Source organism: Rhinolophus hipposideros (genome assembly GCF_964194185.1).
Source record: "Rhinolophus hipposideros genome assembly, chromosome: 16".
Classification (NCBI taxonomy): Eukaryota; Metazoa; Chordata; class Mammalia; order Chiroptera; family Rhinolophidae; genus Rhinolophus; species Rhinolophus hipposideros.
In genome coordinates, this window is record NC_138062.1 from 14548099 (window position 1) to 14575667 (window position 27569).

Below are 27569 nucleotides of genomic sequence, written 5' to 3' on the forward strand. Positions count from 1 at the left end.
AGGGTTGCTCCCAAATGTCTCCCTTTTAATCACAGACTCACTGCACCGTCTAGGATTTTATCTATTTTGTCCCTATAATTTTGTGTGCATTTCATTATAAGGGGCCTATGCTGAGACATCTGGGACATTGGGACTGCAGTTTTTAGCTCCCTTTTCCGTAATTAGAATTGGGAGCTACTGCTCTGCATCCTTTACAGTGAGGCCCTGTGTCAACGACAGGAGCCAAACTAATCCTTTTCTTTAGACCTCAAAAACTTCTACAAAGGTAAAAAAACAAACACATGAAAAACACATGATGCACTTATTGCCTCCCTGGCATCAAATATGCATCAGAAATACTGAATGGGGAAGCTGTGGAAAACATCCTGCCTCCTAAACTCCCCATGATATACACAAAGCTGATTTTGCAATGAGTGAGAAGGTAAAGCACAGTCTCAAGTCTGCTTTGAAATCCTCTTTGCTAACCTGTTATTCAAGGTTATATCTAGATACCCTGGTTAATATGCATTACCAAAACAATAACAGCTGGCAGAGGAGTGTGCTTGCGGACGTGAATCATGGAGAGTATTTCTGGAAGGTGACCCTCTCGAGACGCAACATAGAATAACCTGATGGGAGAAAAATGTGGGTGGAATTGACTATATCATCGATCATTTCAAAGGGAAAAAACCAGAAATCTCAGAGAAAACATGCATCTTTTTCATACCAAATGGTTTGACATTTCTTAGGTGCTTACTTGGATTTCACTTTTCGTATAAGGTAGAGAACATCCTGAGAAACCTGGCTTAGGATTTTATAAAATCTGCCAACATACTGTATTCTTCTTTGAGGAGAAACAATAGCAACATCTGACTCAGCATAGCTCTCCCTATGTATAAACAGCTGATGGTGAATTTAGTTCTAGATTCCTAGGTAGCATTGTATGTGTGTTATCTATCCAATCCAACCCAACACACACACACACACACACACACACACACACACACAAAACACCTGCAAACTTACACACAGGTGTACAGGAAATCTCACTTAAAATGGAGTTGCAAAGGCTTGAGAGGGAGTTCTCATGCATTACCTCTTGTCATCCCTCTCAGACCTCAACAGGAAGAAGCTTTCTTAACTCTGCCAGCAGGAGAAAAGACATTTCCTCCTTGCCTAGCAACAATCAGGAACTCTCACTCTCCTCCACAGGCCTTTCATTCAAAACCACCCCTCCCAACTCCCTCCTTTCCTCTACAAAAGTAAGTCGCTCTCCTTTGTTCTCAGGACTTGTCTATGGTATCGCCATAGAACGCATGTCTGAACTGCAATTCCTCTGCTATGCCCGAATAAACTCATTTTTCTGGTAAACAACTGGCTACTTCATTTTTAAGGATGACAACGCATATAACATTCATATTTATCTGATTGGGTTTTAACCTTATATTAAAATAGAAAGGACTTCTGCATCAAACAAAACAAAAGGGATACAGATGGTGGGGGTGCTGATTTCTGGTTTCTTACTTTCTTTTTTCTTTGTCACCTTTAGAGAAACAGAAGATTTTTATCACCAGAAATAAAATGCTGTTAGACTCTGTAGACATACTATAAAAAAAATAAAATAAAATGCCACATGTCCAGCTTCAGACTACACTTTGAGTAGAGGAGCAGTGCCCTCTACTGGGCAGAATAAGACATGCGATTGATACTTGGACGAACACTTCAACTTTGTATATCCCTTTAAAAATACCAGATTTGAAGGCACTATTTCTTTTCAAAGTTATCCTTATCACATCAAATATCAAAAACAGAAATGCATTTCTGGAAATGCTTGAACTCACTCACCTGGACACAGCAAATACACCACCATTCATGGAGCCAAAACAGGAGAGGGCAACAAAGATAGGAACTGCTGATGAGAAATTTCCCAGTAGCCGCTCAGCAAAGGTCTAGTGAAAGACAGAATGAAGCAAATTAATGCTTTGCCAGAAAGTGGAGTAAAATGAAACAGCTTAAGCCAAACTCGCTCTATGACTTTCTATTAGCCTAGAGATACATGTATGTTTTATCATCCTTCCATTTGGTTAGGGTCAGAATAGCTCTGTAGACAATAATCAGAATTGGGTAACATTGCATTCATTGCTTGTTGCAAAACCATGCACAAAGGTTTAAACAAGCATCTTCTCTCTACTTTCAAATGCCAATGATTCATTTGCTGAATCTTTATCAACTAGGGCAAAAATCTTCTTTCATTTTGGTAAATGGAAAAAGGTTGCTTCAGAACGTCTCCTTTTGGAGACAGAAATCATTCTGCACAGTACCTTCTCTTTTAGCCTGGAAAGCCACATTTTGACAGTGAAGTACAAATGTACACCAAGAAGTATTTCAGATACTTGCTTCATATTTTAATCCCAATGTTATGACATGAAAATGCGGTGGGGAAAAAAAACAGATGACTTAATCACTTATATCATACCTATGAGCCATTCTGAAAATCTTTTGCCCAGAATAATCACATCAGCTGAATCTCTAGTTATTGAATCACTCCCTCCATCTCAGGTATCTGGCAATTTCCTCTATGGTTTCCCATACAAAGGCTAGACTAGAAGCACAAGTCCAAGGAACTCAAACCACAGAACACACAAAGGATAAACAAAACTTCTGAAATTTCCTTTTATGCTATGACATAAAGGATGCATTTTTTAAAAGAAAAAGTGAGATTCTTTAGTTGTCCTTGATGCAGCTGGTGCTGTAATTAATGGACCACATTACGCCCAACGAGTAAGTGTTGCCCTTTGTCTAGTAAGATGAGATGTCTGACCCGACGTCAGTAAGCTTTGTACATTTGGATGTCTGGTAGAACTTACAGCAGCGGGTGAAGTCTTTTTTTAATACAGTGAACATGAAATGCGATAATTTCTTCCCAGTGGATGTTACTGATAGGAGGAAATAGTGACTATTTTAAAAGGAGCTGACAACTAGTGATGGGAAGTTATTTTTTCACCCTTCATTGTTATAAGGTCATGAATGAATGCTCTCTTACTTGCTAAGTTTTTATACAAAATGAAAGTCTGTGTCACAGCATAAAAGTCCCATTAAATGACTGCTCAGAGCAAAGATGGTCCTGAAGTCTAATCAATTTGGGGAAGTGTTTAAAACTTGAGTATCCATTTCTTAGAAAGTTAAAATGCATATAAGCATCTTTAACATCCTAAGAAGTACTCTAACTATGACATGTGTTTATGTCTGCATAACTCAGTATTTCCCAAAATTAATAATATCCTTTGACTAGTATTTGAAAGGATATATGAGAAAAAACAAACATGTACGGTCCTCCTGGAAATCTTTAAGTAGTACGTTGGGAAAAAATATTTTAAGTTAGCATTTGAAAAGTTTACAAACAAGAAAGAGTACAGAATAAACTGAAATTTGCCCATCAAACAAAATGAATTCATTTAAATTCAGTAACTGCCCACTTATCCTTAAAAATGTGTTGGAAGAATAATGCCTTTTATTCAATATGTATATGTGGAAATGTGTTACATGAAATTAACACTACAGAGAAATCATATAGGATTTTAGCTATATTACTTAAATGGAATATGCTATGCCATGTTCTTAATGTTTAAATATTCATTATCATTCGGGTCAAGAAAAGATTACTGCATGTCACAACACTTTCTGCTGAAGGAACTACTATGAAATTGCATCAACTCATTAACCTAAATTCAAATCGGCATTCCCCCAACTTGGACTTACCACTGCCACTGCATTTGAAAGCAAGAGCTCCTCACCACTAATGGTCGTGAAGTAGGCCACATTTGTGAGCACGTAGCCAACGGTGACGATGGCCATGGATATACATATGGCGAGGGGGATGGTTCTGAAATGCACCAAGGAATTGCTTATTAGTCACCTTCTGTTAGTCGTTCTCTGCGTCCAAAGATGATAATAGGCTGATTCAAACAGAAATGTTAAATGGTATGTACAAAAATTACAGGCTCTGTTGGGTATCTAGAAACATTTCACCGGGATGAAGTACCACACTTTCCTTTGTAATGGAGTAAGGTCCATAGGGGCAGACCCTTCATTTGTCTTATCTACTGTTCGACCCCCAGAACAGATGGGTCCGTCCCATTCTTTCTCCACAAATGCTACAGCAGTGTTTCTCTCACTGGATTGTGTACCCCCTGGAAGACATGTTACACACAGATTGTTGAGCTCATGTCGGAGGTCTGATTCAGTAGGCTTGGCGATTCTAACCAGTTCCTGGCTGCTGGCCAGAGGACCACACTTTGAGAACCACTATCCTCAATACCTTTCTGATAGTAATTCACTGACTTAACAGCTTTCTCACGTAGTCCCCAAAAAGGTCTTTCACATTCAGGGTATTTCCCCTTCCCTTACCAGCAAATAAGCATACATGTTTGGAAGCATGAGAGCAGGATATATCTTTCTAAATGATGGTAATAATAATTTGGTATATAACACAAGAAGCACAGAAATAAATGCTCACAAAAGACTTTGCACTGCCCTGCTGTGAGTTCAAAGGAAGCTCAAGATCCTGAGTATCTATTAAAGCAACAGTGCAGATAATCCCATGAAATTAGAGGTGACGTGCTGTGAAGTACCTATGACCAGACAGTGCTGACACCATGTGGCATCAAGAAGTACCATGCACATAACAATGTCAAGTCTTCATTTACTGCACTGGGGAAGCCAGGAAGTTACTGACCCTGATAATTTGATCCCATGTTATGGATACACGTTTCTTACTTAACATAATCACCTCTTCAGAGTCTTTCCAGTTCAAGCAACTTAAACCTTCAGCTCCCTATATAAAGGCTGATGGGTTTTTGGGTTTTTTTAGCCATAGAGCTTATCAGCCCTTATGGAACCTTAACACTGCTGGTTGCCGCTCATGAAGACCTCAATATAATTTCTTCCAAGATGAAAATACAGTTTAGAACCAGGAAAAGGGGAGGTGGGTGGGGGAAGGGAAGGCACCGCCTGCCCCTCCCCCCCCCACAAGCTGGGCATGTTTAGCACACTAAGTCCTAGCTCATTATGCGGAACAGATCCATCCTCTGTTGGTTGAGAACAGGCCAGCCTAGCCAGTCAGCAACTGCCGTTCATTATGCTGCTTGTAGCCTGGCACTCCCCTGATCCCCAAAGCCTTAATCCTTGATGGGGAAACATACTGACCTCTAAATCCCAGCACCCTAAAGGGAAAGGAGCAGATGTTCCCTTTCCCCGGTGTGCAGAGGGTCCTGTGGAATTTTCTGCTAACACCATAACATGCATTGCTAGTTGTGATTGATAAATGCTAAATTGAAGCAAAGGAAATCACTGCGCCAATTAATTACAAAGGAGTGAATGGCACGGGGCAAATTAAAGATGGAGTCTGTTTATTTGAAAGAAGGGTGATATGGCAATGCAAAGGGGTAAGAAGGTGAACATGAAGGTCTATATGCTGCTTTTCAAATACTCACTGTATTATTTTAAATTTGACCATTTCGGCTTTATAATATCCCCAAATGGGATGTTAAGTTCTTTCTGTGGAGGAAAGAAGCAGAGAGGGAGAGAGCGACGCTCCCTATTCCTTGCAAGATTAGTATAAAGACAAGAAATTAAGAAACGATTAAGAAATTGAAAAGTTCTAGTAATAAAACGTGAGGTGATTTACTGCTAAATGCACTGAAGTAACCTAACCTGTCTGGGACAGGTAGTCCTGTCCCATCAGATGATGCTGCCAAATAGCAGGAAACAGTAAGTCTCAAATGTGGGCTGTGGGGCGCTCAGCATAGAATCTAGAATCCCAGCCCAATTCTTCCATGCCCACCTCCTGGTCTGTTTCCTGCCTGGAGGTTATGGTCCTTCTGAGGAACGTTTTCTAAATTGATCTAAGCAGAAAAAATCCTTAAAAAGAAAAAAAAAAAATCTAACCTCCTGGGTTAGTTTTCCTTTCTTTTTTTTTCTCAGCTTGTCAATAAGAAAAACAACAACAGCAGCTATGCCATGTATGTGGTGTCTGTTATGTGCCCACATTTCATTAGGCACTTTACATATTTGCCTCATTTTATCCTTGAAAATACTGTAAGTTGGAAACATCATCACCGTTTTCCATGTGAGGAAATGGAGTCTTGGAATTTAAATAACTGTGCAAAGAACCACAACTGTAAGTGGAAACGCAGAGTTCAGCTACGGATCACCGTACCTTGAAGCCCAAGCATTTGAACCACTAAAGCGTACACTCTCTTCTGCTTGTGTGTCCTCAGACTCTATTAATTTTCCAAGAAATCATAACTGCCTAACATAATGTTTAGTGGAGAGCTCTTATCAAGACTGTATTTCTCATGTAGTCACTGAAAATGCAGTTTCATCTACTATAAAGGAGGGGGGGAAAAACCTTATTCCATGATTTTCATAGTGTTCCTGTGTAACATGAACTGTAATGTATAGTTTTACCATTTAGGAAGTAGGGTTTTTTGTTTGTTTGTTTTTCAAAGACAACAGAGGCTAATTTAATTTCTCTAGACAACTTTTGTAGACAAGGAGGAAAAGTAAGCATGCTTGTCAGATAAACTGGAGTATTCACAATTTTGCCATCAGTCAAATATACAGTATATATATTGGAGGGGGGAAAAAATATCAAAGGAGCTTAAAATATAGGCCAGGAAAGAGAGGGTCTAACCTTGACGCAATTTATAACAGGTCGATAATTACTCTCTATGTAAGATTAAGCCCTAGGAAATTAGAGGGAGTGTGGCAAAACAACCTCTGTCTTCTGTCCCGAGGTTCTATTTCACTTTGACAAAGGAAAGGAGGAGAGGCTTCCCACCGCTGCCTTGAGATAAACAGCAATTATTTGCTCAGGAAAGCAGTTGACTGGTTCAGAAGGGTGTGGCATCATGTGGTTAACTCCTGGGTTTCAAGCATCAAGGCTTAAGAGCCACTGGGTGAGCTGATAAAAGTTATTAGGCCATGCCAGAGCAATCTTTCTGAAGGCTTTAGATGCAGAGGGCAGATAAGCATGGTTAGTAACCCAAGATTAAAGCGAATGGCACACATAATAAAAGGAACTAAAGGAACTGGTAGGCCACTGATATTTCAAAGCCTCCATGTGATTGTGAGGTAGGCACTAATTCTAAGTACAACAGAAGCATTGTCTATAAGCCGAGTAAAAATGACTCACACCTACGCTTTCCCAAATATTTGTGCATGCTTGTTATGAGTAACAAAATGCAAACATACTGAAAAGAGTTACTTAAGCCTTAAAAGCTTTTTGCCATTATACATCGTCTTTTCAAATAACAGGCATCAAGTATGTGAGAATCTGATGTTTTTATTAGTTGCAAATGGTCTTCAATCAAAAGGTCTTGGGTGTTTTCTTTTCTTTGTAGGTTTATTTTAAGCTGGCATCTATAACATAACCAGCTTATGTCACACATGGATAAATATTTGTTTCATTTTAAATTATTAAATGGAAGTTTCCGGAACATCTGGTTAGAAGCACTTTCATTCTAAGGGACGGACCTCCCCAGGAATCCCAATGCTCCCAACAGTAATGGCTGGTACTTGATGTTTGTATAATCTACAAAGCTCTAGCAAATACAGTTTATCTTCAAATATACATGTCATTTCAAATCCTTGGTGGAATGAGCTATAGTATGAATAATTAACAAAATTTACAACAACCCAATCGAAATTGAAGGTAATGTCCCCATTTTCAAACAAAGGAACCAAGGCTCAGAGGGATTAGTGACACAGCCAAGGTCACAAAAGCAGTAAACAGAAGGAGTAGAACTTGAACCCAGCTCTTCCAGCTCTAAGTTCCACATCGATGGTATTACATCATGGCTGCTTTGTGCCTACCTTCACTCTATGTACAAGGTCCCTAGGATCCGTACGTACTGACAAATATGTGTTCCAAGTGACAGAAACATCAGAAGGCTGATTGTTACAATGTGACTTATGTTAAGCCAAGTATTTTTCCTATGCAGCTAACAGTCATCACAAAAATACACTTGCAAATAATGCAGCATTTTTTACATTTTTTACATGCACTTTGCAAACATAATAGAGCATCAGAAATAACCCTTGTTTCCAGTGCTTCCTATTGACTAAAAAGACTCTTGCCATGAAAACAGAATAAGTAAACCTAGCTTAATTCTCCAGAGAGTTGAACCACCTGAAGATCACAGGGATTTCTGATATATAGATCATAAGAGTAATTCTGCAATCACTGGAATTTGGGATATTAGTAAAATTGTTTTATAACTTGAACAAAATCTTCTGAAATGTGTGTGAAACAATTAAGTTTACAATTCCCTGTGTTGAATACACACAATGGCGACCATAAAACTCATATTGATCCTGGGGCATCAAAAATTGTCTTTGAGCCCTGGGGCTGGGTGTGATGACAGTTCTGTTAAAACCTACTCTTGTGTGTTCTGGAATCTTCTGAGAGAAGTGGTTGATGCTTCACATTTTCTATTTAAAAATCATTAATATTTTAACACATGTACTTGGCATTCAGGAAAGAGGAAGAAGGAATAAAAGCAGTGATTAAAAAGGGCAAGAAAATGGCAAACTTCTTAATATGTGAGATACCAAAAAAAGGAAACCAGGGATTTTCAGTGTTTTTTTTTAATTCTGTTAGTAAACTAGGGACTATTTGTTTATATACAATTGAATCATAACTCTGATTCATTGCCACATAAAGTATAACATTTAAAATTATATTAAGCATCTTTAGATTCCAAGTATTTATTTTAGAATCACACATTTTATAATTTCACATTTTCATTATAATAACCCCATAGAGACCTTGAAAGCTTTTCTGTAGATCTGACCCAGAAATTACTTGAGCATCTCATATCTTTTTGATCTACAATTTTTTTGTAAATAAAAATCTACAATTTTTATTTATTTTGTTACCACTTCTGTTAATTTTATCTCACTCCTCAAACTTCAGTCATGAATTACAGACAAAAACACAAATAAGAGTATATCTCAAAGAAAATCTATCTGTATTTTCATTCACATGAGTTTTCTTCCATACATTTTTACACACCTTCCTGACTCTTACTTATTCCAAACTCTCCAAAGACCCCTAGACATGGAGCTGTCCTATCTGGCTGTGTGATTTCTGACAATTTTAGCAAGGATTGAATTACAAATAAGTGTTCTTGATCATTTTCTGGAGTTGAAACAATTAGATTCCAGATAACTGGCATTACACAAATTTCTTTGTGTGTTTTCAGTGATTTTGCCTCATTGTCATTAAGCGCTATCACTATATCTGTAGTTATCCCCGGAAAGTGGGGATTGGGCTGTTAGTAACATTTTAAAAGAAATGCATTGGAGAAGGCACAGCAAGTACTTGGGGGAATGGCTGGGTTGTACTGAAAGGAAAACATTGTAGCGAGAGAGGAAGAATACATTCAATATACCTATTTATGAACATTGTTAAATGTCCGTGGTTCATGTTCCAACTTAATGACAATTTCTGGGTCAAAGCTGAACAGTGATGTGACAAGCAGATTGTCACATAAAGGTACACAGTGTCCCCACTGATTTTGAGCATTAGACACCTGCCCTCTGCTTCTTACAGTACCCTGGCAAGGCTATGGGTGTTTTCACTGAGACATTTTAAATTTCAATGTCTCAGTGTCTAATAAGACACTAATGTCTAATCTCAATCTCACCATTCTCCATTGTCCACAGATGAAGAACTCCATAAACAAAAAGAGTAGACAGAGAGACCTGTAGGAAGATGTAAGAAATGAACAGACACAGATTAAAAGACTGTAGGGCTGAAGGAGGCTCGTAGAAAAATGTGCATGGACACATAAAAAAAGGACAAAGGTGCAGCAGCAAAACCACATAGAAAAATAAAGTAAAATGGAAAAATGAACTAAAATTTACAATTCAGAAACAGAGTAATAAGCAGTCAGAGATATTAGCATGAGCATTTTTAGCCCTCAAAATACTTTATTTTTTAATCCTATTAGAATAAATTCATGCCTAAATAAAATTATTCAGCAAAATGTAGCTTGAGAGTAAATTTTCATTTGTTTGCATTTTATACAAGTAAAAAATTTGCATTTTCTGCATCTCATTTTTTCTCATTTTCTTTAGATTTAGTGTGTCTTCCAGATATATTACAGTTATCCATATTCATCATGGGTAAACATAAATATATTAGTAGGCAAGTTTGAGTGTACAAAACCAAAATTGGTTTCTAATAATATGTTAGCAATTAAATTACTAAGATAAAATATTTTAATAACAATAAAGTTTCACACTAATGGTCAATGCTTATTTTTGTTACATTGTTTTTACAATATATCTTTTACATTTTCATTATTTTGCTCAGGATTTGGTCTAAAGTGTACTAAGGTAATGCAACACCTCAGTGAACCACATTTTATAACCGAGTTCCTGAGCTTCAGATGTATGGCTGAGACAATTAACTACCCACCACCATTCTATGTTCCTCTTTCCAAAGTAAAAGTTATTCTTGAGACTACATTTCCCAGAATCTCTTGTATCGACTGTGACTCATTCTTGTGTGTCAATGTGGCAACTGAAGGCCAAGGTGATTGAAAAGCGGGTTGCCTTATCCCCTTTCGCTAACGGACAGTTACCTGCAGAGGATATATAGAGTGGCAAAGCCACACCATGGAAAGAATCTGGGTCACAGAACCAATATGTGGAAGAAAGCCCACCAGTCAGCCAGTGACACCAACAATGGACTGTCACGTGATTTAAAATTTAAACTCTCAATTGTTTAAAGCCATTTAAAATGTGGGGTTGGCATGTTACAGCAGCTGGCATTACCCTAACTAATAAAAGACTGAAGGGCTTCATTATATCAAGACTTCTTGTAAATCTCGACTAATTAGTGTACATAAGACTTAAAATGGGTCCTCATTAAATTTTATCCTGTACTATATTGTTTCATAAGAGACCAGTACATGATATAAAATTCATAAAATAATGCCCCAAACAACAAAAATCAAATAAAAACATTTACATCTGAAAAAGCTAGGATAGTGAAAAATTTATTATTCAAACTTCCCAGAAACAGAGCAAAAGACAGAGCCCATTGTTCACTATTTTGAAATATAAAATCTCCTGCAAATCTCCTCCTTCTGACAATTGCCACCCGTCCAACAAATATCAAAGCACAATTGCCCCTCATTTTGCATAAGAATGCATAATAAGACAATGAATGCAACGCTAAATAACTATACTAAGAACTAGGCAACATAAAATAAATATACCCACTTTGGCATAGTAAATGGGAATTAGAATAAAAATTTCCTCATACACACATGTCTTAGAAGGAGTTGATAACACTTCTACTAGGCACACATACATCAGATCCAGCCACATTTCTGACCAGCCACACAATAAGAAACGGGTCAATATGGGGATATTCAACTATGACAAATGAGCTACTGTTTCTACCACCAAAAACTGATTCAATATTTCTGATCAACAATGATGAGTCTAATTATTAGTAATCATTTTACTTTGATATCTGGTGGTTAAGTAGATATCTAGCTTTCCAACAGGGTGATCTGGAAATTGAAATAGAAGTTGGACAATTGATAGGATTATAGACTACCCTGTTCTCACTCACTTTTACCAGATCAGGCCTCTTTTACATGTTTTATGTATTAATATTCTGCCAGACAAATTAGTTGATCTGGGGCTTTCAAATAGTTTTAAAATGACTGCTCTAGATTCTACAAGTCAAATGATGTCTTGAGATCATTTTTTGGACCCAACGCTGGTTTCCTATGGTATTCCTATGGTAAAAGACTTTGTTTCATAAAGTGCCTATCTATGAATGGTTATGTAGCTATGTCTGTATATATTTGACCCCATAAAGTTGAAAATAATTTTTCAGTGCAACAAATTCCTATTTATACTTAGGGTAATTGAGGGGAAAATTCTCAGTAGAAAAGCTGTGAAGTTGATGGGAGGGCCAACAGCTACCTGGCTTTAGTCAAAGTGGTAAATCCACATGGAAGGGCTTCAAAGAACATAACCCGAAAGCATAATGGAGCAGTAGAGAAACAAGAAGATGAGAAGGACTAGAGTGGATGGGCTAACAACCCTGCCGATTTAGAGAGATGATATGTCATCATCAAGAAAGTGATAGAGACTTCTGATTGGAACAGTTGGTGGCTCCCTGAAAAGGTCACAGAGGCCCACAGAACAGCAGATCCTCCTGCAAGCTGTCCCTCTCCTCTCCTCAGGCTGTCCATTTACAAAGATTCATATTCCCGGCAGAAATGGAAATGTTGTGATCTTTTATCTTTCAGCTCAAAAGTCAAATCTTTTGAAAAGCAAGCTTTTGTGCATTCATTTTATACTTATCATGCCTTTTCTTAGACTGCAAAGATTCCAAGGCAAGTCTCTCTCCAGGGATGATATCCTGAAGTCACCCACGGTGTGCAATGTCTGAGGGACTATCTGTCCTGGGGAAGCAGCAGTGGTACTGATATTCACCCACCGCTTAATTTCCCTTCTCTTCCATATTTCCCCTCTACCCCATTCCCCAATTATAACCAAGAAAATGATTACATGTACCATCCCAAGTGTAAATTGTCTTTCGCTACATCTCTTCTCTGGAGTTTTGCCTTTGATATCTGCTTTAACTTGATTTCAGAAAATTATGGAAAACTCTGGACTTTAATGTAAAGGCTGAATCTAGTCATGTTCCAGTCACTAGCAGGGACCCAGGGTACCACTGGTTCTCTCTGGGCTTAAACTTCCTCATCGGTTGAAGAAGGCGTTGAACAAATGAAGTCTCAAATCCACTTCACTTAAAAGTTCATTATCCAATTACTTTGGCAAGTAAAGCTAAGTCATAAAGACTGTTTAACAGAAGACTTTGAAAACTCAGTTGCGCACTGGTTCCTGTGCCAGAGCATCGAAGGAAAGGCCTCCCTTTGCCTTGTTCTGCCTGCCATTGCAAGGGGAGAACAGGATGCCCACCTTCTAATCTCTTCTCCTGGGTTCTAAAGATGGTGTTCTATCTTCAACCAGCACATTAAATCACCTTCCATCACTACAACTGCAAAGGGTCAGCCTGGCTGAAAAAAGCTGATTATTATAGCAGAACACTTAAAAGATCCATGACCAGCCCACCCTTCCAGATTCTCAAATGGGGTCTGCAGATCAGGTCAGACCTCCAGAATGCAACATGCGTGGACCGTATTATCACAGACGCTCATGGACTGTCTTCATAAGTCTCTGTATTTTATGCCTTTAGCTTTATCAAAACTTTACTGAAAACAACTTTGTAAAAATCATCTGAATTTCAGGAGGACATTTGTGGTAATATTACTAAGGAGATTGCCATTTGCATTTACCAAAGTCCTTTATAGAGAGTTTATTCATTTAACCAATGCTTACCAAATATCTTCTTATGCTAGACATACGTGAAGGGATAAAGACATCAACCACAACAAAAAAGTATTCTCTCATGGAATCTAAAATTCAAACAGGGCAAGGCACGGGGGTCCTCCCTGGAACACAGGTCTCCCCCTACCCCTAGATTTTCACATGGTTGCCTCATTCTTGCCAGTTAGCCTCGATCAAAGTCTCCCCCTCAGAGAAATCTTTCCTCCTTTTTCTAATACACTCCCACCCCAATACTCCCTTTCACTACTATTTTTAATGAGAAAACAACAAAACAAAACATCTTCTAATTCCTAAGAAACTTTTCATATGTCTTTATTTATGTATTCATAGTCACCAGATTCACGAAGAGTGTAAGGCCATTCACTGGGCATTACAAAGTGCCCTCAAAGTGTTTACTCTAAATCTCCAGTGTAAACATTTGGGAAATCATTGCCAGAACTGTTTGTCACCCTCAAGGATAACTCTGCTTTTCATGTAGCTTGTAACCTCCTACAGAAAGAGTTCCCGGCCACTTTGGCCTCTGTTATTTTTGTTTGTTGGTTTTTTATCAACCTTTTATTTCTAGGACATGTCCTAAAAGAAATGATTCATTAAAAGAGAGAAAGAAGATAACTACTTTGGAAGATATAACTTGAGATTTAAAAAGAAAAAAAAAGAATTACAATAAAAGCATGTCTCCAATAGTGATGAGAGGGACTCACAAAACTTCATCATATTTAAAGTATTTCAACCAAACAAAGCTATCATTTTGACTCTTCCTCTTACATTATTTCCCTAACCGTGAGATAAATCTTTACAAACCTCTCCCAAGAAGACTTAAAAAAATAAATAAATGGAAGCACTGAAAAGAAAAAAGGGGGGGAAAAAGAAAAAAGGAAAGTTAAAGGCAGCTTTAACAGAGAAAAGAAATGTTTATTCCCCCAAATGCTCATGTGAAATGCTCATGTGAATTCTAAATTATTAAATCTCTGAGAATGCCTGATTTATGAACAGGATAACACAGCCCCTAGCCAAAATCATTTTTAATAAAAAGCAGGAAACCTCCTGAAGTTCATCTCAGATTTAATATCAAACACAGCAGCCACACATGAACATTTCCCCACAAAACAGGAACACAGCATGGCACAATCGGTGGGCAGCCATCAGTGGGGAGTCGGCAGTACAAACAAACAGGGTGTCAGAAGCATGGGAGGAAATCAGGCCTCACAATCTAGAGAAAGCAGCCAACGTAATGGACCCCAGACTTAAATGAAGTCACCGAAGAAGGGAAGGGGCACCAGAAAAACTCATTTCTAAGTATACTACAGCAGCTCGCACTTCCTGGCCAAAATACGGAGCTTCCTGAATGACTACTGGATTTGAGAGAACAACAAAATTGTGTTATTTGATGACTTTATGCATGAATTTAGAATATACCAAGTAAAATGGAACCACCAGGAGAAAACAAAGGCTAGTAATGAAATAATCTAATATGACTATTCTCATTTTATAAGAAAAGTAGCAAACATCTAAGAGATGCATTAAAACATGATTCAAATATTTTCCAATAGATATTTGGTTCAAAGATAAGAAGCATGTCAAAGAAAAAAAGTATCTTATTATTTCTAATGTATGTTGCTTAGAAACCGTGTGTGTTGCCATATTTATAATCTATGTGGTAAAGGATTATGTCTCAGGAATAAAAATTCAAGTACTAGTTAAATACAGTTATAACAATTAAATTCATTCATGTTTAATTAATTAAAAGGCAGTTTCAACAATTATAAGGATCATAAATAAATAAGTTTTTGCATGTTTTCATATATATATTTCCATTAATATTTTGGTGTTTTATTAAAAAATATTCTAGAAAACAGAAAATCATTATAAAATGTGCTCTATTAGCAGTGTTCAGGGGTTAAAAATAAGGTCAAAAGGGGAAAAAGGGAAAACTAATATCACTGGCAAGTACCTTGTAGGTTACTATAATTAGTATTTTTTAAATTTGACAGAAAAAAAAAATCCAAGTTAATAATTAACCATAGTACAGAGAAAAAGAAAATTCTGAACTATTAAGGATTTAGCCATACATGTAGATTATACATTTATATACTACAGATTACATAATAAGAATAATACAACCATGATAACTTGAAAAACTATGAGTTTTAAATTTCAACGTACTCTGTAGATTCTCTTCCCATGCATGAAAAACTAAGAGTAAAAACTGCCTCCATAAAAACACGTTATACTCAATGTTGATTTATTCAGAGAAAAAGAGCAATAATTAAGGCCATCTTTCCCCCAGATCAGAAAAAGACTATTAAAACTCCTAATAATAAAAATTGTATAGTAATGAGTTGATCTATCAATAGAAAGGTAAGTGGAGCAGAATACATTACCTTGAAATGCAACTTAGTATAAGACATAAAAACTTAATATATTATGACAAGTGTTATAATTTATAATGTGAGTTAAGTATTATAAACTAAGTAAATTATAAACTAAGGGGTAATATGACTGTCTAATAAATGCTGGGATATTGGGAAGTTTGAGGGAAAATCAAGATTCTACATTATATCATGCTAAAAGAAATTCGGTCCAGATTAAGTTAAAAACTTTGACATAAAAAGAAATCAGGACAAAACAAACAGAAAAGATGAGTGAGATTTAAACGATCTAAGGATGCAGAAAGATTTGTGATATAAAAGCAATACATAGAAATTGAAAACACAGTTATATTTAAATATAGTTAAATTTAAATATTTAAGTTATTAAATGACTATATTTAAATTCAAAGTTCTATAATCTGAATCATAAAGAAAATTTACTTACGTAAAAATCATGACAAAATTTTTGCAAAGAATATAATAAAGATTGAGTACCCCTAACATACAAAGAATTCTGTTGAATCACAAGTATCCATAGTATCCATGCCCCAAAACGGCAACCACATACAGCTACTAATCATGGGGAAAGTATTAAGCCTCATGTGTGACAAAAAAAAAAAAAAAAAAAGCAATTTAAAAAAATGAGATGTAATTTTTGCTTTTCAATTAAAAAAAGGTTTTTGTAAATAATGACACTCCACGCTGATTAAGTATTCTTAACTATAGCTATTGGCAAAAGAAGCTGACACACCCACTTGGGAAAGCAACTTGGTCATACAAAAAGAGACCTGTTAAACATTCATTGTCTTTGATACAAACTCTCTTCTAGCCATCTTCCTAAGACAATGATTGAACATATACAAAGATTTATGTATTAAGTGTATAACGTAACATTGTTAGGCTAACAAAAATTGAAAACAGTTTCAATGCCTAACAGGAAAATGAGTAAATACTGGTACATCTACCCAATAAAACACTGTACCACCACATAAAAAATGGTGGTTATTAAGCTCTAGAAAAATGAAATCAAATGACATTAATGAAAAAAGCAGGATAGATCTAGATGAATAGAAAGAGCTTGAGCTGAGCTGAGATGCAGCCATCTCGACAGCAGGACAATCTTCACGGTGTCATCCAGCTACTGAGGATACAGCGGTGAATGACACAGAGGAGGTGCTGGTCTTCATAGGGAAACGGACAATAAACAGACAAGTGACTGTATAATGTAATGCCAAGGCAATGAAGAAAAATGCAGATGTATGTTTAGCTCATGGACTTCAGACAATACATACATGTATGACACAAACACACATACACATGCACACAGGGGAAAAACAACATATCAAAATAATAACAGTGAGCACTTGATGTGATTATGAGGTGGTAGGTGATTGTACTTTTCTTCTACATATTTTTTGGTACTTGAAACTTTGACCATCTATTATTAAAATATAGGGGAAAGGCTACATATTATTATTGAAAATATATGAAAATCCTAACATTGTACTTTGACTTTTTCTAGTAGGGTACAGAACACCTAGAAAGATATTTTCCTTTCTATCCCTTCACTGAATGGATCATTTGACCACAACTCCTAGGTGGAGATTTGTGTTCTGGCCATTTAAAAATGGAATAAACAAGCTGTGGCTGTTAGAAGAAATATGAGAACAGAGATAATCAGGTTATCTTGTGCTTCTAGGAGGTCCTGGATGAGAGATGCGGAGTCGTGGGGGCAGTGTGGAGAGGTGAGGGAATGTTGCCCAGGAGTTGCTATAAAAATGACAAATATAGGAACAGTTTTCACGCTATCTTTCGAGGAACAGGACACCCCTGCTCTCCTTGTCACAGGTTTGCGTCATAAACAGGACAGTTTGAAAAGCATCTATATATCCATACTGAAGCTTTCTCCCTCCCTGCAGTTCAGAGTTCAGGTTGTGGCTTGGCATAAGAACAAACAGCTCCATGGCCCAGAGAGAGAGAATCATTGAGTTCCATTTGTAGTTGATTTCTCGCAACTTTTGCCATTTGATCACCTCTCCTCGACAAGAGTTTACAGCATTATGAGGATCAAATAGCTAAACACTGCATACATTTAAAACACATTTAACCTTTCTTCTACCAGACCCCGAAGCAGCTACAGAACTGTATTTTAGAATCATGACCTCCTCCTGCTATCTTTCTTACTCATTTCTTTTGTCATTTTCTGGCTTAAAACAAAGTTAGTGGTGTCTTCTATATCAACTTCTCTTTTGTTTGCCTCAGGCCAGAATATAGGAAGTGAGATTTTGATTGTTTGACATGACCAATACAGAAAAAAATAAATATTGCGCCCCAAAGAGATATCAGAACTATTTTGAGACCCAGTATATCTGTAAAAATGTTACAGAAAATAAAAAGCAGCTATTTCCTTATGATATTCAACATGTCAGCGTTTCCTAATCATAAAGTTTCTGTTCTAATCTTGTGACCAATGACCTTCAATAAACGACCTGGAAAAAATTACTGAATTCAGCTAGCCTAGGACCTCTTTCATTATGTGTTTGAATAACAGCGTTAGAAAGTTGAATGCAGGCAAATGTTAATGCTTTTACACATTTTTAAAAGCTGTTTTGTTCTATTATCCAATGACATACAGGTCACGCCTAATGATTACATTCTTCCCCCAGCTAATTTCAAGGCTAAAATCTTGCCATATCCATCTATCTTAGATTTGTATTCAACAACACTAAGTGTTTGGAAAGAGGACTAGAAAGGAATCAGGATTTTAACTTGTAAATATAGACAAATCAATCCATCTCTATGGCTTTAATTTCTTTATCTTTACAGTGAAAGGGTTGGATAATTTGATGGCTACTTCCTTTCCAATTCTAACATCCCAGGCCTTTGTGAGTTATTCTCTCAAGGTCAAATAAATTGTGTTTTTAATTGTGACAAAGAATTAGACTAATAAACTAGGCCAGCCATGCCAACGTGTGAATGGAAGAAAGGAAAGTGGTGGAGAACTCTGTACACACAGGTAACGTGAAAATTGAAACAATTTAGAAATTTAGAGACATCATATCCTTATTTGAAATATTTCCAAACTCTGATTTCTATTTGACCTTAAAATCGAACTAAGGTTTTCCTTTATCTTACTAGCATGTGACACCCGTCCCCAATAATATAGACCTGTGGTGCAGTGTGCTTCCCACCTAGGTTCTTACACATTCACTAGCTTAAAAATAGAACTATAATATCATAGAACTAGAAGCAAACTCGGGCAACGGTCTGTCTCATCTTCTCAACATGCATATCTAAAGAATTGTGGCTAAATGATTATCCCTCTCACCTCTATTTTGAGAATTCTAAGGCCTAACCAAATTCCCTTGTTTCAACACTTTTGAATACAAATTTTATCTTAAAATGAACTCTCATTTAATTTAATCTCATTTGCTCTTCCATTGGCATGGAGAATAAATTATAGCATCTTTTTCACTTAAAAAAGAAAAAAGACAAAGCTGTATTTTTTTAAGAGTATGTGAACACTATGTTGACTCATCCTGTTTCTCTAAGCAGTTTAGTCCGTATCTTTCAGCTGGGAGATTATGGTGCTATTTGTCAGAATTATCTGCCACATGATTTGTCACCTAATTTGACTCTAGCAATGGTTCAAGTGTAAGAGGCAATTAACTTTCCCCTGATATTTGCTTTGATTAAAAATAAGCATATAAAAGAAGTTTGAAATATGGCTTTTTGGATACAACTCTCCTTAAACTATATATGTAACAATAACAACAAAATCCACTGTTCATCAGGTTCATCTTCCCTGAACACTGCTTCATATACACCAACAACTTGTAACCCACATTTCCCATCCATTAGCTACTGGATCAGGTCCAAAGTTCTTTTAATGAAGACTAAAATTCCCCATATCCCAGCATCAACACTTACTACATCTTTTCTTCTATGACTCTTCACAATCCTTTGCTTTAGGGACAGCAGTCTACACATTATTGAAACCACTCAACAGTGCCATATCTTAGTGTATGCCCTTCCCCTGTCTGAGATGCCTTCAATTCTCTATTCTACCTTTCTTAGTCTTACTTTTCATCTAACTTCCTCTTCCATAGAAAAGTTACTTCCTAATCAGCCATTACATCACCTTGCACACCCATGGGTTACTTCTGCTTTGCCTCCCAAAGAGACCAACTGGCATGTTGGAAAGAGTATAAGCTTTGGAGCCAGACAAATAACCCGTGCATTATATCAAACATGGATTATAAACCTACTCTTCTCATGGACTAATTACATGGCCCTGAGAAATTCCTTCACTGCTTTGAGCTTCAACTTTCTCAAGTGAAGAATGGAAATAATACATCGTATTATTAAAAATACCCTGTAATCCGTCTAGTACTCATATTTAAAAAATACTGTTTATAGTTTTAATAAAGGCTATGCATTTGTAAATCATAAAAACCATTTAGGAGTAATCTAACACTTACGTTCTCCTGTTTTGTATCAACTCAATAGCATGTTTTCCGGGGGTGGGGGGGGGAATTTTAATACATGATAACAGCCCCTCAGCTCAAAACCTTGTTTGTCAGATTTCATAAGGAGTTTCTTGGTAAAACAGTGAGCCTAAAAACAGGTGACTGCAGTAGAAGGACAAACAGTCCATCCATTATACCTGCATCGTCAGCCAACAGTGTGACGATCCTAGTGTGGGTGTAGGCATACAAATATCTGGTTCAGAAGGGAAAAAAAATCTGCCAAGAAATTCATTCTGATTATGATGCGTGAGCGTATTGCCACCTGAGGGAGGTTAGAGACTATTAAATAAAAAGCAGTTCTCATCATCTTCTGAACCTTCTAACTACTAATAATGGCTGTTTTGCTGATGATGCAGAACAACTTTTCAAACTGATTATTAAGTCATGTGTGTGGATCCCCAGTTCATGAAACAATTATGCTAATCCTCTAATTTTTTTCAAAGATTATGAAATAGTCTAATCTTTGAAGAATACAAGTTTTGGTTGCAGATGGTGTTTGTGTATCACTTGTCGAGCTCATTAACATTTTTGAATTTCACATATTTTATCCTTCCAATCCCAAGAGGACTATAATATAGGGATTCTTACCGTCTATTTAAAAATGGTAAACAAAGATTCAGAAGCCATTTAGAGGTCTGTCCAAGGTCAAACAGCTAGTTAAGAAGAGACAGAATTCGAATTTTTATTTCCTAAACCAGGGCTATTTTCAAATATTTAGAAAGTAAATATTTTTACAGCTCATAAAAGTGAAGGAAACCTTTCTTTCCTGAAAAGTCTCAACTTCATTTGGTTCATTTTAGATGTTTACATTGGTAATACAGTTTTAACTTGCACCTACACAAATTCAAAAGTTGCTCATTTTCCTGAGTAGATCGGATAAGCTGAATCAATGTTTGACTATGACTAGAACAAAACTATCACAATTCTTTCAGTACCTGGCAAGTGTGAATATAATCACCTGGCTGCATCTTGTCTCTGCCCATACTGAACAATGTGGGATATTTTCCTATTTTTGTGAGAATTGTAACACTGGATCTTAATGAATGCCAAGCAGCAGGCCACAGATGAGAGATTAGTGGTCTAAGAAGCTTTTCACCAAGTATAACTCAGAATGTAAAATTCATTTATGAACCAGCTTTTGAGGACAATCATTAACTTTCAAATCCAGGCATAGAAAAGGATAGCTGATTTGCATAAATGAGAATATGGATGAGGGGAGTTATTAAAGTGTAAACTCAAAACTAGGAGACAATCTAATGACTGACTTACTACTTCTGATTATAGAAAGTATTTCCTTTTAGATAAGAGGATTCAGACTCTGTAACCTCTGGTGTGTGTCATTTAATTTGTCATTTGGGTTGTACCTATTACAGTCATGACATTTGACCCACCCTACTTATGCCACCCAACCCACAATTTATCAAAGCTTGAAAAGGTCATAGAAATTAGCAGGTTTCTAATCAACAACACAAGTAAAAAACATTGGTAGCTCAGTTCAAGAAATTTAAAGTCAGTTTCTCATTTTATTTTATATGAATACATAATTCATATAAAAAGATATAGAGGAGATAAGCACTTGTGTTCATATGAAGAGATATTATAGAGGAGATAAACACTGTCTAAAGATATTATAAAAAGAGATCCATGCAGCTAGTGAAAAGCTAGAATAGTTAGTATCCAAGGTCCCCTCTAATTCTGAATTTATTTGATTCTACTAATCATACCCCTTGTGGTCTCTTATTTTATGGATAATTAAAGAGAACAAAAACACTGGGTAAAATTAAATTAGCCACCATTATTGCTCCTAAACATGAGTTTATGATTCTACACTCAAAGTATAAGCTTCAATAATATTAAAATTCAAGTTTAGAAATAACTATACGAAAGCATATAGAACAGTCAAAAACATTGGCCTTCAAATTTTTGCCTCATAATGGGGTTAGAATCCTTAAAATTAAAAAAAATATATATCTGTCTAAATGGCTTCCACAAAGCACCTGAAGGATTAATATCTTTGATTACTGCCCAATAAAATATTACAATACAATCCTATAATTTCCGCACCACTTACTTGACACGTTAGCCTTACATGAACAAACTGTGTTTCAGCCAAATGTATTTTTTATGCATATGTGAAGCTGAGAAATGCAAGAATTCTGATCTCAGGGTACATCAACCACATGTTCCATTAGTGAGAAATTTTCAGACTGAGCAAAGACAAGGACGAGTAACTTGGTGACCTTGTTCTCTGAATACAGACTCATCTCTTTTCTTTGATATCTGGCCAAGTACTGACCTTTGTTTGCGTGCCTCAGTGGCTCCACCAGTATAATTAAACTCCTATTGTGAAACATATTTAAAAAAGGATTTGCATAACTTTGTATATATATCCAGAAGAAATGCACCAAGTAGAATGGTTTTAATTTAGCTATCAATCATTTCAACAATTGAAGAGAAGCATTGTCACATATTAAGATAATTCTAACAATGCCTTGTTGTCATTAATAAAGAGATGCCTCATTTTGCCAAAGAAATCTTTCTAAACTGGGATATAAATTCAATTTTATAAGTCAACTTGATTAGGAGACATCATTTTTAAGAGATTCATTTGGCAAATACTTTTACCAATTCTGATTAATCCAGATTTTTCTATATACATGTATTTACAGTGAGGTAACTTTCTGTGACAATTAGTTTACATACCTTCACAACATATATCATTTGAGAATTTGTAAAGAAAACTTTAGAAGTATTATAAAAAGTCGATAACCTTACGTTGTAATAAAATCACAAAATAAAATGCTGCTGTAATCGGCACATATATAGTTGAAACATTATTTGCTATTTTCTCGTAACTGTTAAACTAGAAAGTTATAAAGCATATAAAGAGGAAGATTTTGTCTCTCGTTGAAAACTGCATCTTTAAAATGCCAAATGCAAAGTCAAAAATTTCAAACCAACATTTAACATTTTGTCATGCAACTTTGCTGCAGCACATTTAAGCAAGATTTTTAAATTGTTTTGTTTTGCTTTGTTTTTAATTAGGTTTAGGTTAACTGTTTTATATGTCCTACAAGCAACAGGCCTTAAAAATAGTATAAAGTTATTAATACAGGCCTTTACTCTGGTTGAGTACAAGTCAATAAGGATAAGAACACATATACTACGGATTTAAGACTGGAACATCTGAGCTGAACGCAAATAACTAATTGTGGACCATTTATGAACCAGTCTGACAAACACACTGCCTTAAAGGTCTTCGGACATTTTTCCCAAATCAAGTTTCTCTTCTTCTAAGTTATTGGTACAGGTGTGATGACTTTCAGGCATCAATTAATATAAATTGGCAGCAGGCAGAGTATTAATTAAACATGACACTCTGATTATTTAAACCTTCTATTAAAGTTGATTATTCAGAGCATGTTGATAGCCTGCTCTTCAAAAATGACTGATGATATCAAGCTTTACTGATTTCCTCCAAGTCTACTATTTCAACTCCTCAGAACAGAAGGACTAAATGAAGTGAGAAGAACATTGAAACAAGTCTAATAGGCAAACCAACTAATCTCAGACCCCCAAGGTCAAAGTAAAGTAATTCATTTCTTGGCTTTCATCAACACAAGACATGATTTATCAATTGCAGAGCAGGATTACAAACATTATACATCTCAATGATATGTTCTTTGCATTGTGTAACTTCCTGAACAATGATAGATTGCACATTCGCCACAAAAGGAGTGTCATAGGCAAAACTCGTTAGATTTGCAAATAAAAACACTTTGATTTTTAAAAACAAATGTACACATTAGGAGTCATTACTACTATACATTTCATCTGGTGGGGACATTTTAAAATTCAGATATTCCTTGGGATTCATTCAGCTACATGGTCCAAACTTTGGACATTCATGCCTCTCAAAATACTATTCTTACTTTAATACATTCGTTTGTGGAGGCAGTTACCATGCTATAGATAAGTATTAAATGCAACATTGTTATATTACAAAATTTCAGTGATAATTACTCTGTTTTCACATAAAAAAATGTTGAATGCCTCTTATAGGATTACTACTTCCATAGATCCAAAGCTACTCTTAGAGAAGAAAACATTATAAGAAAACAATGGGAATATTTTTTAATATTATAAATGTAATCGTATAGCAGAAATTTAGCCCAAAATTTTAGGATTAGTGCTTTTCAAGCTTTGAAGAGTAGGTGAGACTTAATAGAAGAAAGAGTCATGAACCAGTTATTTTTATTCCATTCATCTCCCAGTTTATCTCTCACTTGTTGCAACACCGGAAGAACTGTTCTGTAAGTCAAACTCATCACAAAAGTTGAGAAATTATTCCATAGAGTAATGTTAGGCAATTTGAAAGATTTCCACCGGAATTAAATATATAATGTGTATATAAATATAAATATATACATATATATACACACATATATAAAAAATGCATATATGCATGTATACATATACATATATATATATATATATATATATATATATATATATATATATATATATATATATATATATATGGTTGACAACTGTGATCACAAAATCTTATTCTACATTCTATGTATTTTAAATCATATTGCTATTTTCACTGATCTAAATTAATAACCACTTTTTCTATTTGGTCACAATTTCAGGAAAAATTTATTGCCTAGGTGAAGGAGGATACTAAAAGGTGTTGTAGCTTCAGCTGATGATTCATTTCACCAGCTGCCAGAAAGTTGCACGTTGCAGCACACCTGGAGACATGCTCCCGCGACTGATTGGGAAACATTTATCTTGGCACATAGCAAAGGAGATGAAATTATAATTATTCTCCCTTGTAACGAAAGGTATTTTGGAGCTATGTCTTCCTACGAAATAATACAAATTACACATCTGGACTAGGTTCACATAATTTTACCATCTGTTCTCTATAGTCAGCCATAAATATTTCCCAAAGCATTCTTTGTGTTTAAAAAAATAAGATTTATTTTTAAAAGACCTGGACTGATTGTCAACATTGCAGGGAAATGTTATTTATTTATTTATTTATTTATTTATTTATTTATTTAGAAAAAAATATATACTGAATAAATTGCTCAGAACCCTGAATTTCTTTGGTTGATAAATACATAGTATAAATTTAACCTTTACTTTCCATTAAGGGAATTTTGTGGATTTCTCACTTTCTGATTTTGAGAAAATAAATGTGTTAGCTAAGTTTTACACAGAATCCTCCCTGAGAAAACTGAATACCTGAGTACTTAGAGTGAAAGAACAAAAGGTATCAGAGGTTTCTTTCTTTAACTTAAGTCTTAGCAGTTACTCATTATCTTCATTTAAAAATCCAGAGATTATTAATCTCTCCTGCAAAGTTCTGTAGTTTAACACCTTACAATATAATATCGAATTAAAGGTATTCTAGAAATATTTAAAGAAGTTTGCAGAATGATGATTCCAGAAAATGAAAACATTTCATCCAATGTAACCAGTATTGATAATCTTAGTCTAAACGAGGTTCAATAGTTACTTTTAACTTATTACAAAACTCGTTTAAAATGAAAATTTATTTTCTCTAAATATAAAAACGTCAATGAAATCTTTACACAAGAATAGGAGAGGTCATTACAATGCATATTTGATTTTAGTACTGAAAGTTTAGAGAACAGGCTTCAATATGGTGTGAAATAATTTCTCATATTTCTTTCAAAAATGCTGAAGAAAGAGAATCACTTAGGAGATTGAAACCTAGAAAACACTCTTATGTAAGTAACATTTACCTTCTTCCTAAAATAAGAATATAATAATAATAACAACAACCAAACAATCATGTAGAGAATAAAAATTGACAGTCACTAATCTAAGTACTTCATACATTTTAACTCACTTCCACAATGCAATGACATACATGCTGTTATTATTCTTATTTTTTTGAGATGAGGAAATTTATTTGTAATAAAAAAGAAAACATCGACTCAGTGCATCACTGTTCTTTAGAATTTGTATATATTGTATCATAGATATTATCAATGAGTAAAAACTAAGGCACTAAAATTAAGAAAGAGAGAAAGGAAGGAAGAGAACCTTTGACTGGCATACCACTCAGAAATTCAAATTGGGGTAATAATGGCATAAATAATTTTAAAATATGGTTAATATACACAACAGTATGTTTGTATAGACAGCAAACAAAAACTATGCTTAAACTGTGAAAGAACATTACAAGAGAATGAGAACTGCATCTATGTCGTTGATGTATAATAAGTGTTATGTTATACGTCACATCCATAAACCTACGTGCCTTATTTTTTTCCCATAAGAAATACTCTCTGATATTAGATCTTGGTAACTGGTTTTGAAAAAATGTTTTAAAATTAAAGAGACAGTCATAAACCATAGTAATCTCTTTCACAGAATGGAAATTCAACAAATATTTTCTATAAAATCTAGTAAGAGCAATCTTTTCTCTATGTATCCACTTACACACTAATTATTCTCAAAAAATGGGTAAGACAGGACAACCTATATGTCTCTGTAATCAATGGATGTAGAGTCATAAGGCAGCTTGTCATTTCAAAGAAATACTAGAAAGAACTAGATCCTGGTAAATGTATGTTCTCTACCTCAATTCCAGTGATAAATATGAAAGTACTTTCATAAATATATCATATTTCTCAATAAAATTGCCTTTACACGTGTTTAAATTACATTTTGCATAACAGTTGAATGTGATAGAATGCAACATCATTTTAAACACAATTGCTTTGTTATGTGTTCAAAATTCTGACTACTCTGGTTCTTGGCCAGATCTTATTATCTCCCAATATACTTGGTGCCAGAATTTCTTAGTCTACCTTAATTTGAATGGTCAACCCTTAGGCATATTCTCTGATGTCCGGCCTATTTCTATTTCATACTGACTCACCTTTGTGCTTGTTCCCTTCTTGGAAGTGTCTCTCTCACTCTCCTCACCCACCCACCCCCCAAAAAAACACCTACTCTTCATGTGAGACTCTATATAAGCAACATCTCCCTAGATACAGTAAAGTATTTCCTCCTTTCCTCTCTGTCAAACTGGATAAAAAATATATTATGGTGTCAATCATAACATGTTATAGTTATTTGTCTACACATCTCACTCATTAACTGGACAATAAAACCTTGAATACAAGTCTTATTCCTCATATACGAACTTCCCAGCACAACAATTCGAACATGGTAGATGTTCAAAGATGAATGAAATAAT

General features: G+C 35.5%; 1 protein-coding gene across 2 annotated transcripts in view; it reads right to left on the reverse strand.

Annotated features, from left to right (window-relative positions):
• The window catches only part of SLC7A11 (solute carrier family 7 member 11), a 142836-nt gene that overhangs the window by 88501 nt on the left and 26766 nt on the right, over positions 1–27569 (reverse strand). For both annotated transcript variants that reach the window (XM_081077956.1, XM_081077957.1), the window contains exons 7-9: positions 3739–3862; positions 1825–1928; positions 512–608 (exon numbers count right to left, since the gene is read on the reverse strand). In XM_081077956.1, the coding sequence (XP_080934082.1) occupies positions 512–608; positions 1825–1928; positions 3739–3862 (325 nt within the window). The remainder of the gene's footprint in view (positions 1–511; positions 609–1824; positions 1929–3738; positions 3863–27569) is intronic.